Source organism: Syngnathus typhle, linkage group LG13 (assembly GCF_033458585.1).
Source record: "Syngnathus typhle isolate RoL2023-S1 ecotype Sweden linkage group LG13, RoL_Styp_1.0, whole genome shotgun sequence".
Taxonomy (NCBI): domain Eukaryota; kingdom Metazoa; phylum Chordata; class Actinopteri; order Syngnathiformes; family Syngnathidae; genus Syngnathus; species Syngnathus typhle.
In genome coordinates, this window is record NC_083750.1 from 7,896,222 (window position 1) to 7,909,550 (window position 13,329).

Here is a 13,329-nt window from a genome sequence, read left to right on the forward strand (position 1 = left end):
ATTGCATTTTACAATCTGGATGAATTTGTAAATTATTAGCAAAACCACAAATATTTCACTCAAATATAACAAAATAATAATACAAAAGAACAAAGACGGTAGTATCGCGATTTTCAATGCCCTAGTGAGACATTTTATAATACGGGGAAAAAATAATAATAAAAACATTGACTTTCATTCACACAGAGTACCCCGACGCAGCTCCCGTAATTGCAGCTTAAAAAAAAAAACTACAGCGGCTGGAAGCAAACAGCAAGTAAACATTAATGACACGACAAACGGGCGAAGAAGAACACAGAAAGCAACAAAATTTCCAAGAACCTTCAACATTTCATCCACGCAACACATGAGCAACTGTGAAATGGGATCAGCATGAAAAAAAAAAAGTGTTTCCGTCTACAAAATTACCAAAGGTGTCACGAAGCAAGTAAATAAAAGCTGCATTTCACTCGAAAATATGAGAAAAAGAGCTCAAGATAAAAACCTAACTTTATACATGTGACGGGTGTGCGTTTAATAATAATAATAATAGTAATGAAGCAAAAAATAAAATTAATTGAATTAAAATATAAATTAATAAAAATGATGTACTGGATCTCTTCAAGATTGTGCCTATATTATTAAGGTCGTGTGTGTAACCAAAGTATCTGCCCAAGTATGAGACCTCGTTGAAGGTCTCTAGACACACGGACATCCATTTTTAAAGCAGGTGGCTGTTTGCCATTACGGTTGCGTGTGTGTAGGACCACGCGTGCTTGTGTGCACAAAAGTGAAGGCTAGGAGATGGCGGGATGGTGACTTGACTTGATGCCCTTCTCCAGATGAATCACAGGTTGCGATGTGTCAGCAGGGATGAATTATGCACACTCCTTCACGACCTCTCATCTCCTCCTCTCCTGTCCACTTGTCTCTTGTCTCCAGCCACCCTTTGATCGCAGCTGACACTTCTAAAGACATCTTCATCGTTCTCCTACGCCACCTTTCTCTTCCCTCGTATGCAAAGGAGGACGTTATTATACCTCCGCGTTGCCTCCTTTTTTGAAAGGAATCTTTCTTCGCCGGGGTCAAAGTGCTCGTGTGCGCAACATGGCGAAACGTGTGGATAATCGGAGGTCATTACTCAATAATGGGAGGGAGATGTGAGGACATTGACTTAGTTTGACAGTTGCATCACCAACTGACAAGAGCCATTCGGACTGACTGACAAGATGGCTGACACAAACCAAAACAGAATGCCTCATCAGGAACTTGCTCCAAGAACTGGCATCATATATTTTTTATGGCAATAAATTACAAATTCATCCAGACTGTAAGATGCAAGTATCGGTACTTGGTATCGGTCTGACTTTACTGTAATTGGTTGTTTTTCAGCCAATGATGAATCATTGAGCCTAATGAATTAAATAAGAATCGGTTCTAAGTGCTTTACTTGATTAAATAAAGGGTTTTATTTCTACGAACGGGTGGAAAATAATGACTAGACAGTGATGGAAAGCATCCGAACAGACGTCTGTTCCCCTTGGCATGCGTAATACTTAGCAGGACACATTTTGGTCCAATCTGGGCAAGACAGAGGACAAACCGTTTTTTTTCTAGTCCATTACTTCAGTTTCTGATTCGATACACAACTTGATCGTTCCTCAAGGAGAAATCCATTTGCCGTCACAAATCTCATCTCCATCAGGAAGTCGCGTAATGGCTGGTTAGTGACAAAACGGCAAGGCCGGGACGCGTGAGGAGCATTTAAGCGGAATTCGGTCGCTATAGCATATGCCGCCTCGACGAAATGAAACTCATCCATCAGCAATGCTGTTGGGTTCTGTCGTTGCTCCATCTTAACCTTAGGCAAATGCCATCATGTAAAGTAAAGTTTCATGGATGATCTCAGCAGCGTTGCCATTGTGAGATAATGAGCTCCCTCTGGACGGCAGGTCATGTGACTCAGGTAGTACCATGGTAGCGCAAATATACAGGAGAGAATCAAAACATCTCCAGGAAATTAATAAAATCATCCTGATCGGGCTGCGGAATTTTTGCATAAACTGGGAATGAATAAATAATTGCCTCTCGATTGCAGCACAGGAGGAGGCGAGAAGTAATCGTCAGCACAGTCTGCGTTATACTGTTATTTCATTTCAGTTTTGGTGCCAGATGCCTGTCTGCATTTACACTAACATAACTGCATCATAGCAGAAACGACATTTTTATTCCAATCCAAGCAAGTCTGCTCACATTAAAAGCATCCAACATGGATTCTTTTGGAATGCTAAACCAATTAGTGACTGTGTTCCTTCAGGCTACGGTTATCAGCCCGTGATGATCGTTTCTAACAAATCATGATGCCTGACATGAATAAAGAAGGTGTCTTTTGCATATCGTGTTAACGAAGGTTTGGTATGGGAAGACTAACGATGACAATCCTGGGAGACAGTGTTGTTCCGTGTTGTCAGGGAGCCTTTCTCCTGGAGGAACTCGCTAATTGGCTTCAGTGTGCCTCCAATGGTTGTGTTTGTCTTGTGTGTGTGTGTGTGTGTGGCGTTGTTTTCACAATAGACATTTAACCATTGCATCTCATGGAAAATGATGACAACAGGTGTGTGATGGCGGCACATTCTGAATATGGCCCTTCTGCCTTCCCTTAGACCACAGGTGTCAAACTCAAGGCCCGGGGGCCAGATACGGCCCGCCACATCATTTTATGTGGCCCGCGAAGACAAATTGTGCATCACATTTGTGTATCATTACTAGAATTGCAAATTGTCTTCACTTTTAATATCTTTTTTTTGTAAATATTTGACCAGTTTTTACTCGTCTGATTCGAAAACGAGTTATTTGTCAGTTTGTTTTGTAGCTTTTACTGTATAGAATATGAGGTGCTCATCCATTAATTTGGGTTGACGGTCATAATGGCCCGCCAAAAGAGGTTATGACTACAATGCGGCCCCCCCAAAAAATTAGTTTGACACCCCTGCCTTAAAAGCATGAACTCATTCGCTGCCATTGACGTCTGCAGCCAACCACCAGCGGGGCGAACGCAGGATTAAAGTCTTCAGTAAAATACCTATAAAAAAAAAAAAAATCCAGATTATTATTTTGATCATCATCGTGCAGTTTGACCTCAAATCGACATTGCTGATTTTTTTTTTGGACCACTATGTAAAGGAGCAGTTGAATGTCATTTGCTCATTCAAAATTGTCTTCCTGTTCCCCTTCTGAAATGATGGCTATGTGGCCTGATGGATGGATGGATGGCTGGATGAATGGAGAGATGATTTATAGATCTTCCAAGAGCATAAAATTGTCTTAACGACTGTCATGCAGGAATCGGTTATGATCGGTATATACACAAAGTAGCTGCTATTACGAGTATTAAGGAGGCCTTAGATATGCTAATAGGGACAGCGAGTTGACAAGGACTCAACTGTCAGACTATAAAACGTGTGGCCGCCTCCATAGCCATTTTTTTTGCCTCTGAAAAGAAACAAGCAGAGAATGAGCAATCGTCTATGACAGACATTTAAAAAAAAAAAAAACGCTAGGCAATACAGAATTTGCCCGTCCTTGGTTTTTGTTATCACTGAGTGAGCAAGCATTGACCTTAGTGGACATGTAGGGGTATATAAATATAAAAACACAATATTTGACAGTTTTTTGACACATTTTTGTATCCAAAATATACAAATCGGTCCCTAATGCGATCTAATTCAAATTTGTCGCAATTAGATGCCCTCCGATTCAATGATTGAATTGGATGTGTCTGATTTATTCCGACACACACTTGCTTGTGCGAAGATAACAGCCCGTTTCCACAAACACTTTGCGAGCGTTTCCCCTCCGCTGATCCCCTGTTATAATCTTCTCTCTACGCACTTTCAGCCATTTTGATAATACGTTCTTTTGCTCGGTGGAAGCCACTCACTCCATCTATGGCTCCATCCAGCTGATCTCCTGCCTCCATTATTGGATTCAGCGTTGGCTTTTGATCTCGGCGCCCCAATAAGAGGAGTGGGTGTTTATTGCCGTGTTGTTGGCTTGTAGCAGCTTTGCAGAGTATTTTATGTTGCGTTTCATGGAGAGAAGTTTAGTCAGGCTTCCCTCCTTTTACGCCTCATCATCAATTTCTTCTGTTGTCCTGGCTATGAAATTGTGATGAGCAACAGCTGAAGCACATTTTATGGATCCAGCAGTTAAAAGGGTCCGAAGCAATTGCCATGCCTTTGTGTAATTTTAATGACATGCTGATGTTGTGCATCGGCAAAGGTTAATAGCATCTTCAATTACCATTCAAAGCACCAAAAAACAGGTGATGCCGCTTTTAATGTAGCTCAAATGAAGCAAAGTGCACCTATAAATCTCTCATTTTGAATATATCCCGGTTAGTCACACTTTAATACTGAATTAAGGAAAGAGAAATTGAGAGAATTTGCCGAGGGAAAATAATTTTATGTTGTGATTTTCTCTAATTTGCTTTTGCCCAATGTGACCGACGAAAAGACGGCTCACACCCATAAAAATATTGAAATGGCACGGCGCCGCTCTGTTTATTGATCTCGACTAGCATTTCCCCTTTCCAGTTTTGAAATTTATTGCGAGACAAACAACATGAATATCGGCCTTAAAGATGGACTTTGTTTTATGAACGCGTTCTTGTCCTGAATAATGATGTGATATATCTCGCTGATTTAAATTCTGTGTCCAATCAGCCTCGCCGTGTAAATTATGGAGTGACATTTAACAGAAAGGCCCAAAATAGAATCTAATCAAGTGCTATCCGATTGGTGTCAGTGTCAAAACCGAGAGTCATACTTTAAGCGTCGTATCTACCATACAATCACGGTAACTCATATGATCTCATTACATGACGCACGTGAACCTTTTGTTTCTAACCTCTGAATGTAAACAACCATGTAAACATTGGAAAGCGTAATGACCGAAAGAAATGCCGCTGAGGAAAGCACATTCATTTATATTCTTCATTTTTGAGTGACAGGTGCGCTTTCTGTTCGAACGTCTCAGATATATTTTTTCGCCACTCCTAAAAATGTAACCAGGGCAACGCAACTCATGCCTGCAGTGAGCCATACTTCATCCTGTGCTTCTGATCCTCAATGTGTGTTTGTGTGTATGCATGCGTGTGTGTCTTCAAGTTTTTTGTTTAAAAGAAAAAAGTGTGACAGAGAGCGACTGCCAATCTCCCCCGTGATGCTTTGCCATCTGTTATGTTTAGTGCGTGTGTGTGGTTTTCCCCCCATTCTGTGTGTGTGTGTTGGTAAATTGCCTCGTGGGTGTGCATGAATTTGCAAGTGTCACTCGCCTAGAGGTTGCAGGGTCACAGGAAGCGTGAGGTAATATTAGTCCTGGTCGCTCCCAGTGTGTGACTAACGCTGCCTTCTTCTCAACTTATCAAAAGAATGGCACACAAAGCCATGAATAATTTGAAAACAAGGTTATTTTGGAGCTGCATGGTGAGCACTATTAGATCACAGGCTGGCATGTAAACATGCAAACAGTGACTGCGAATTAATTGGAATTCCGCTAAAAATTGTCATAGCTTGTAGATGTGGTGCTAAATGAGCTTTTTTAATTTTAGCGCCCGTCGCTTGTTGTCATGGAGATCGTCTGGAGCTACCTTTGCTGCCGGTGAATGGCATCATGGGTAAATGGGCGAGGTGGTGACAAAAAAAAAATCTTCCAGGGGCTCCCAGGGGAGCGAGGCCACGCTAAACAATGATATTGCATCGGTCTGATGGAGGACAATAAGCAGTGTACATTTCACCACCTGAGCTGCAGTCTCATTATCTGCTCGGTGCAATAAATAGCACATGTATCCCTCATCTATCTATCTATCTATCTGTCTGGATGACCATCTGTGTTGTCACGGTGAAACGGGAATAAGCACAGCACCCCTCCCTCCCTCCCTCCCTCCAACACCTTCTCTTGTGTTATATTGGCTTGATGCTAGGGCAGGATCAGGCATGTTGTGATGTTGGCCTTAGAATTAATTTATGCTTGACATTTTTTCTATTTTGCTTTTTATTTGTCAGAACTATTTCTTTTTATTTATTACTATTATTATTATTATTACTATTATTATTATTCCCGTATTTACTCTTCATTAACCTTAAACTGTCGGTTATCAAACTGGGTTGGTGAGTTGTTTCTTGGGCGTCGACGAAAAAATAATTTGCAATAAATTTGTCATAAATATTTTTTTTGTTACAGTAACATTATGAAAATATTGTAATATATTTGGATTCCCTTGAAATTTAGAAGTACACATGGCAGCCATGTTTAGTTCGGGTTATGAGAAGGTCCCTGTAAAAAAAAAAATCTTTTTTTTTTTTCTTTTTTTTTTTATAAATCAGACTTTACCAAAACATGTCTCTTTGAAGCTCCAGCAAAATTTCTTGCTACCCGCCCAAAGACTTTAACCCAGTGCTTCTCAATTATTTTCTGTTACGCCCCCCCCTAGCAAGAAGAAAACTATTCGCGCCCCCCCTTCCCCACCGTGACTATCCTAACTTGTCTTGTAAGTCGTAAAATGTTGTACTGTCGCAAACGTCACAGAAGTAACAATGAGAGCGCCACTGCCCCCTGCTGTGAAGATTCGCAATTACACTTTATTCTAGTACTGCCAAAAAAAAAGCCTGTTCCCCAGGGTCACACGCGCCCCCCCAGGAATAGCACCGCGCCCCCCAAGGGGGGCGCGCCCCACTATTTGAGAAGCACTGCTTTAACCCAACCACCAGCAGGCCACTGATCGCCGCATCTGCTTTGGCCCGCCGGCTTCCTCCAATAACCCATCTGCAAAACGCTGTTGTGTGAATCCTCAGCAGCAGCTGGAGGGGCCGAGCAGCTGGGCACGGGAGAAAGGATTTGGCCATGAGCGGGAGGTTAGAAGGCAGGGGGGGGGGGGGGGGGGACGTAAGAGTGCCCGCCGCACTGACGACTGCATCACGAGAGGTTAACAAGACAACGGAGGAGGCAGATGAGGAGATTTGAGGTGTACAACACCTAATGCAGAAGTGAGACCAGGGAAAGATTAAGGGGTTTAGGAGTCTGGGTGAGTGACTAAAATGGAAGGGGAAAGGAGAGGGCTTTGTCAGCAGGTGAAAGACAACAGGGAGCGAAAGATATGAAGTGTTACGCCGAGGTCAGGCTTCCACGAGCCGGGAGCAGACGGCCAAATATATAAGAGCAGCGTCAAATGTCGGAGCGGCCGTGTGTCTGCACGCCGAGCAGCGGCCCTAGTTGGATTAACAGCAGCAAATTGAGTTTCCCTAAGAGGGGAATTTACTTAACGTGTTGCCGCTGGAGCTTGAATGAGCTCTGATTCTTCTTATCATATGGTTCAATTGAAAAAACGGACATGTTGAAATCTTTCCTATTCAACCTCGATTACACCGGCCTGAGATAAGAGCGAGGCTACCCAGCGCTGAACCAAATCGAGCCCGTATATCAGATAGACGGACATGCTTTTTTTTTTTTTTCTCTCTTTTCCAAATTGGCTATTTTTAGAGGTGGAAGTGGCAGCCAGTAATGTGTCGGAGCAGGTCATTAGCTCGATAAGTAGACGGGGGGGGGAAGTCTTTGAATATGTAACGCACCAGAAATGCCGCTTTGGTTTAGGAGAACAGGCGAGGAAGGGTCAGCGGTAATCTCGACACACCATTAGCGCCCACGCAGCCGGGGGGATGACACGGTGAAGGCGACGCGGCCATTTGTTCGTGCTGATACGTCAATGACAATATGGACGATCAAGTGCGCTGGCACGCTCTGGGCACTTAGCCGTGCTGACCCGTGCTAGTTCAGTGGGGACTTGCATGACTGAATCCACCTGTTAATACCAAAATATGTGGCAAATCGATATATTTACCGTATTTTCCGGACTATAAGGCGCACCGGACTATAAGGCGCACCTTCAATGAATGGCCCATTTTAAAACTTTGTCCTTATATAAGGCGCACCGGATTATAAGGCGCACCATTAATGCATCATGTCAGATTTTTAATCCAAATCAAATCATTCTCCATTTTATCTTTTTTATTTCAACTTCAGACGCAACAAATTGCTTTAAAATCACGAAATAATGATACATAGTCTGTTTGATTCATGATTTGTCGTCTTCAGCGGGCCACTTATGATTGATTTCATGACACAATGCTTCGGGCCAGTTTAAATTTAGGTATTTGGTCCATGTATAAGGCGCACTGGACTATAAGGCGCACTGTTGGCTTTTGAAAAAATGTTAGGTTCTTAGGTGCGCCCCCACAGATAATTGACTTTTGGGTGTTTTTGGATTTTTCTTCACTACTTGAACAATATATTGGCACTTGATTTAAAATCTATAGTCCAGAAGATTTCACACAGTTGATCTCCCTGACTCCCTAACCTCCTGGTCTATCCATCCATTTTCTCCTGCTTATCCCGTTCAGGGTTCAGAGGTGAGCCGGAGTCTATTTCACGTGACTTTGAGTGCAAGGCGGATTATACTCACCAGTCAATCACAAGTATTGACAAATAAGCCTTCACACTCAGATTAACGCCTAAGGGGCAATTTTGAGTTTCAGTAAACCTCTGGATGGTTTGAGAATGTGGAAGGAAACTGGATTACCCGGAGAAAACTCACACAAATTGAGTGGGAAAAAGGGAACAAAGATTCCGACAAAACATTATGAGGCAGATGTTCTGGCCACATGCTTTAGCCACATGTTCCACTGAGCAGCCACCATCCAGTTTGTATTTTTCATATTCTTTCTTCCACTGGTGTTGATTATTGAATTATTTTTGGTGAGCCCGTCTGTGTGCCTGTTATTTTTATCTTCACACTCTAGTGCTCGTCTTGTGTCGACAGGTTAACAAAAGCTTCTTTCTCCCCCACCTGTGTTCCGACACGAACGAGTGGAGGACGAAATTATTGACCAAGGGACAGTGAGCTCTCAGTCTGCTCTACCTGAATGATGTGTTTTTTTACGAGGCCGGCTGCCAATGACGACCTCCCTTAAATTTGGCATTTTTTGCCGCATTCTGATCCCTGAATGAAATGTTTTCCATTACGCTGGCACACTCGGGCGCTATTATTAATTGACTCCTTTATGTTCCCCCATAACGGTGAAATCGAATTACTTCAATCAGAGCTAAAGATAAATTAAATTATTATGACTTTTGAAGAGAGTAAAGCAACTTGAAAATGTATCACCGCAGCTTATTTCACGGTTCGCTCGCACAATGGCTCCTTAATGCCGAAGCGGTGTGGCAAAATAAAAATTTTAGCCTGTTTCTTGTTTTTGTCGGTGCACAGTGGTGCTTTTGTTCTGGTATTAGTTGAGTCAGGGCTGGCCCACACGAGTGCTTAATCCCAGTTAGAAGTGCTCTGGCTAAATCAAAAGACTTAATCCTGCATTAGCATGAATTTCCCTTTCATTTTTCTTCCAAGAGGTTTTCTCCACCTCTCTTCGAATATTTGGATGAGTCCTCTCTTGCCTTCGCAGTGCACTGACATTTCAGCCATGAATCAGAGATGGGGCGGCTATGTTTTTATCCCTTTTGGCTGACCTTCATGTATTTGTGTGTGTGTCTGCAGAGTGCCTACCCCTGCTGAGTGAAGCCCCAACCACATTTCAGTCATCTTCAAGCAGCCAAAAGTGGGACCATGCATTTGTGCAATACAGGCCGTGCGCTGGTCCAGTCCAGAAGGCTCAGGACCTCCCCCCTGTGTCTCCTTCTGCATTTTATCATCCTGCTAATTAAAGTCAACAGTCTTTCTGCAATGCCAGGTATGTATTTTTCACGTTGTTTTGTTTGTGTCAAATACTGGTCCAGAAAGTAAAAATCCTGCCAGAGGTAAACAAGGTCTTGGGAGCTATGTAGAACCAAAATAAAATAAAAAAAATGCATCACTACAAAACTAAAAAAGAAACACTGAATATGGAAAAAATATATATTGATTAAAAAAGCTGCAGAAATTCTCGCTCCTAGCTGTTACCGCCAAAATAAAATAATTCCCCAGGACCTTCACACAATACTCTGTCAGTTTATCTTCATTACAATTGGTTCCTTTTGTCTGAAACCTTCCTAAAATCTTGAGAACAGGCTGTCCTACATTATTTAGTTGCCATAGCAACTAAAGTTCTGTGATAGCAGGGAGCACATCTCCGGAAATAGACACCATGTCTGGAAAGATCCCATGTTGACATTGAACTAGTCCGTCCGTCAATCAGATTTGAGCGTTCGCCGTCGCGTTACCTTCCAAAACAACCTTGCAACCATATCCAACCAATCATGGCTGTCTCATTTCTGCACCTCAATGGCAGCTGCTGTATAATCAGGTGTGAATGTATTGTACCGTAGTGTGATCGTATAGAAGTGCATGTGTGGGATTTGGCATGCTCGTGTTTGCACGTCTGGAAGAAAGCGTGTGTGTGTGTGTGTGTGATATAGAAGAGTGAAAGCCGCTTTGTGAGTACATTGGAACTGGACTGCTGCTTGTTAATGTGTTTTGATAAGCCGGGAGGTCCCATCAGCATGTTTCTCATCATCCTTTTGATGACAACATTTGCACAGATTTCCTGCCTCAGTGGTCAGCGCACACACACATATACACTCACACACACACACATGCACGTATGCGTCCATTCACAAACACACACATGCGTGCACTCGCGAAACAAACAATGCAAATTACATTTCTCTGTAAGGTATTGCTCTTGTAATGTTCTTTTTCATCCGTACGACTAATTTGAGACCACGCTATTGTCGCTGTCATATCATTGAATTATACAATAGATGGAACGTATCGGAAATATTCAGTAAAGGTCCACATTTCCATAGCAACCTGTCAATTGAAACTTAGAGGCATCTCATGAAAATCCAGCAGAGAGAGAATACCAAAAGTGCACATTTCATTTGTGAGGCATATAACCAAATATTGAAATCCCATTTGTTAAAAAGAAAAATCATTTGAATGATCACGCCTACATTAACATAAAATTAGCATATAGTGCAGTAGTGGGGGGAAAAAAAGATAGATAGATAGATAGATAGATAGATAGATAGATAGATAGATAGATAGATAGATAGATAGATAGATAGATAGATAGATAGATAGATAGATAGATAGATAGATAGATAGATAGATAGATAGATAGATAGATAGATAGATAGATAGATAGATAGATAGATAGATAGATAGATAGATAGATGATAGATAGATAGATAGAAATATATATAGATAGAAATATATACATACATACATACATACATACATACATACATACATACATCTCTCTCTGACATCAGTCAAATACATTTGTCTAAAAGAGCCAAATGCAATTTGAAACGGCAGTTCTCCCTGGCCCGTCTTTCAAAAGAGGATGCATTTAATTTGAATTTACCACTTTAAATGGATCGTCACCTCCATTCGTTCCAATGTCGCTGGCTTTGTTACCACCGAGCGCAGACTCAATCAGTCGCTTCGATCATCACGGGTTTAAAAAGGTTCACAAAAAGTAGGCAATTGGTACAAGATTAGTCGACTTACTCTGGTGAAACAAGTGAAAGCTTTTATTAAGAGAAAGATCCCCTCATTAGTTCTTTATTTTCCGGCCAACGGCGCAGTCCTAAGTTTTTGTTCAGTGCAAATCCGGTCAAAGTCAGTGCCTTGCAGGGCTTTTCCCTGGCTTTAAGAAGAGGCTTAAGTGGTAACGTTGCCAGCGGGGTCGCTTTTGCAAGAGGATTGGTGTTGAAGCGCATTTAAGAGAGTACAGAAAACATTCCGGACTGTACGTAAAGCCAGTGAGATCATGTCGGAGCTCAACAAGGCATATGAAATTCAGGCATAATACCAACACTGAAACAAGGAGGTTGCAATTTTTTTTTTTTTGTACTTTAGCAGGTTTTTAGGAGCTCGTCCCTAAGCCCTTCTCTTTAAGTTTAGTAGGCCAGTAACGTGGCACTCTTGGGACTTCGAATGACGGCCATGAAATTGTTCTGATTGACTGCACTGTGCAAACTCCAGCTTTAGGTATCATCCTGTTGAGGATTGTGGTCAAGTATTAAAGGAGATCATTTCATTTTTGACATTCAGGATTTGCTTTATTATTTTTTCTTTATAGCACACAGCAGTTTGTATGCGTGTGTGTGTTATTAGAAATAGTACAAAAACATTAAAACAGACAATATTCAGAAATTGTGCTGATGAAAGAATTTCTGGCCACAGCATCTGCATTAGGTTCCAGAACAAGATGGCCTATCACCAGAGGAAAACCACTCCCACAGATCCTTATTCCTGTGGGAGTCGTGTTTTTCTCCAGCTGGAACTGAGACTTTCGGAGGGGTGGGGTGATTTTTAAAAACATTTCCGAATACATATTTTCCCTTGATTTTCGCCCCCTTCCAGATGTGTCGGAGAAAGCTGAGAAGGAATTAAAGAGTGTCGATAATGGAATCAGATCCACTCATTTCTTATCAACCTCAATCACAAGCTCTAACCTCACATCTCAGAAAAGCCGATATTTTAGCAAGGGCTTGATTTTGGGAAAATCTGCAAACAGCCTTTTGCAATCTGCAAGTGATTATTTGATAGTTTTTTTTCCCTCAGTCCGTCTTCAGAGAATGAAGAGTGAGTCCACACAGCAGGACCTTAGCCGCCCAGACTTAGGGGAGTGGGAGGAGGGAGGAGAGTTGCCATGGTAAGGGTCATCCTGCCTTCACCCTGATGGATCGCAGCGATTCTCTGGGCTGACGAAGAGTTAAGCTGGCCACCATGGCAACAGTCCACAGGCAGATAGCGAGGGCTGGCTGCACGTTGGCTGTTTGATTGATTTGACTCACTCGCAAGGAAAAAATGGAGGTTCACTACAATTGGCTCAATGGCCTGCTTGGAAAATTGCTGTTTTCGTGCACAGGGCAATTGCAGTACTTTTCTAATCCGGCACTCCAACACAAAGTATAATAGTCCCCATCATTCTCCTCCAATTCTACCCTCTGGCCAAAGCAAATTAACTGTAATGTTGATAGACTGACTGAAATGTTAAAGATCTTACCAATGTACAAATCCTCCAAGGTGATACTTCTGCTGACAAATGGTTATTAATACCCCCCAATTAGATGCTTAAATAATGCGCACTTAACGCTTACATAAGAGTGTCTTTGGTGCAGTTCAGGGCTCGACCGGCCCGGAAGAAGCAGCGTGGACGGAGAGAGCGAGGCGTTCCTCTAAAGCCCAACCCAATCTTTTATTTATGACCCACAGGAAGTCCTTCAGCGTGTCCTCTAGATGATACCCAGGAATTTAGCTCAACACAAGGCAGCACAAAACAAACTGTGACC

General features: G+C 42.2%; 1 protein-coding gene across 4 annotated transcripts in view; it reads left to right on the forward strand.

Annotated features, from left to right (window-relative positions):
• Window positions 1-13,329, forward strand: part of LOC133165055 (receptor-type tyrosine-protein phosphatase S-like) — a 56,329-nt gene that overhangs the window by 1,845 nt on the left and 41,155 nt on the right. For all 4 annotated transcript variants that reach the window (XM_061294427.1, XM_061294428.1, XM_061294429.1 and 1 more), the window contains exon 2: window positions 9,584-9,776. In XM_061294427.1, the coding sequence (XP_061150411.1) occupies window positions 9,653-9,776 (124 nt within the window). In that variant the 5' untranslated portion in view covers window positions 9,584-9,652. The remainder of the gene's footprint in view (window positions 1-9,583; window positions 9,777-13,329) is intronic.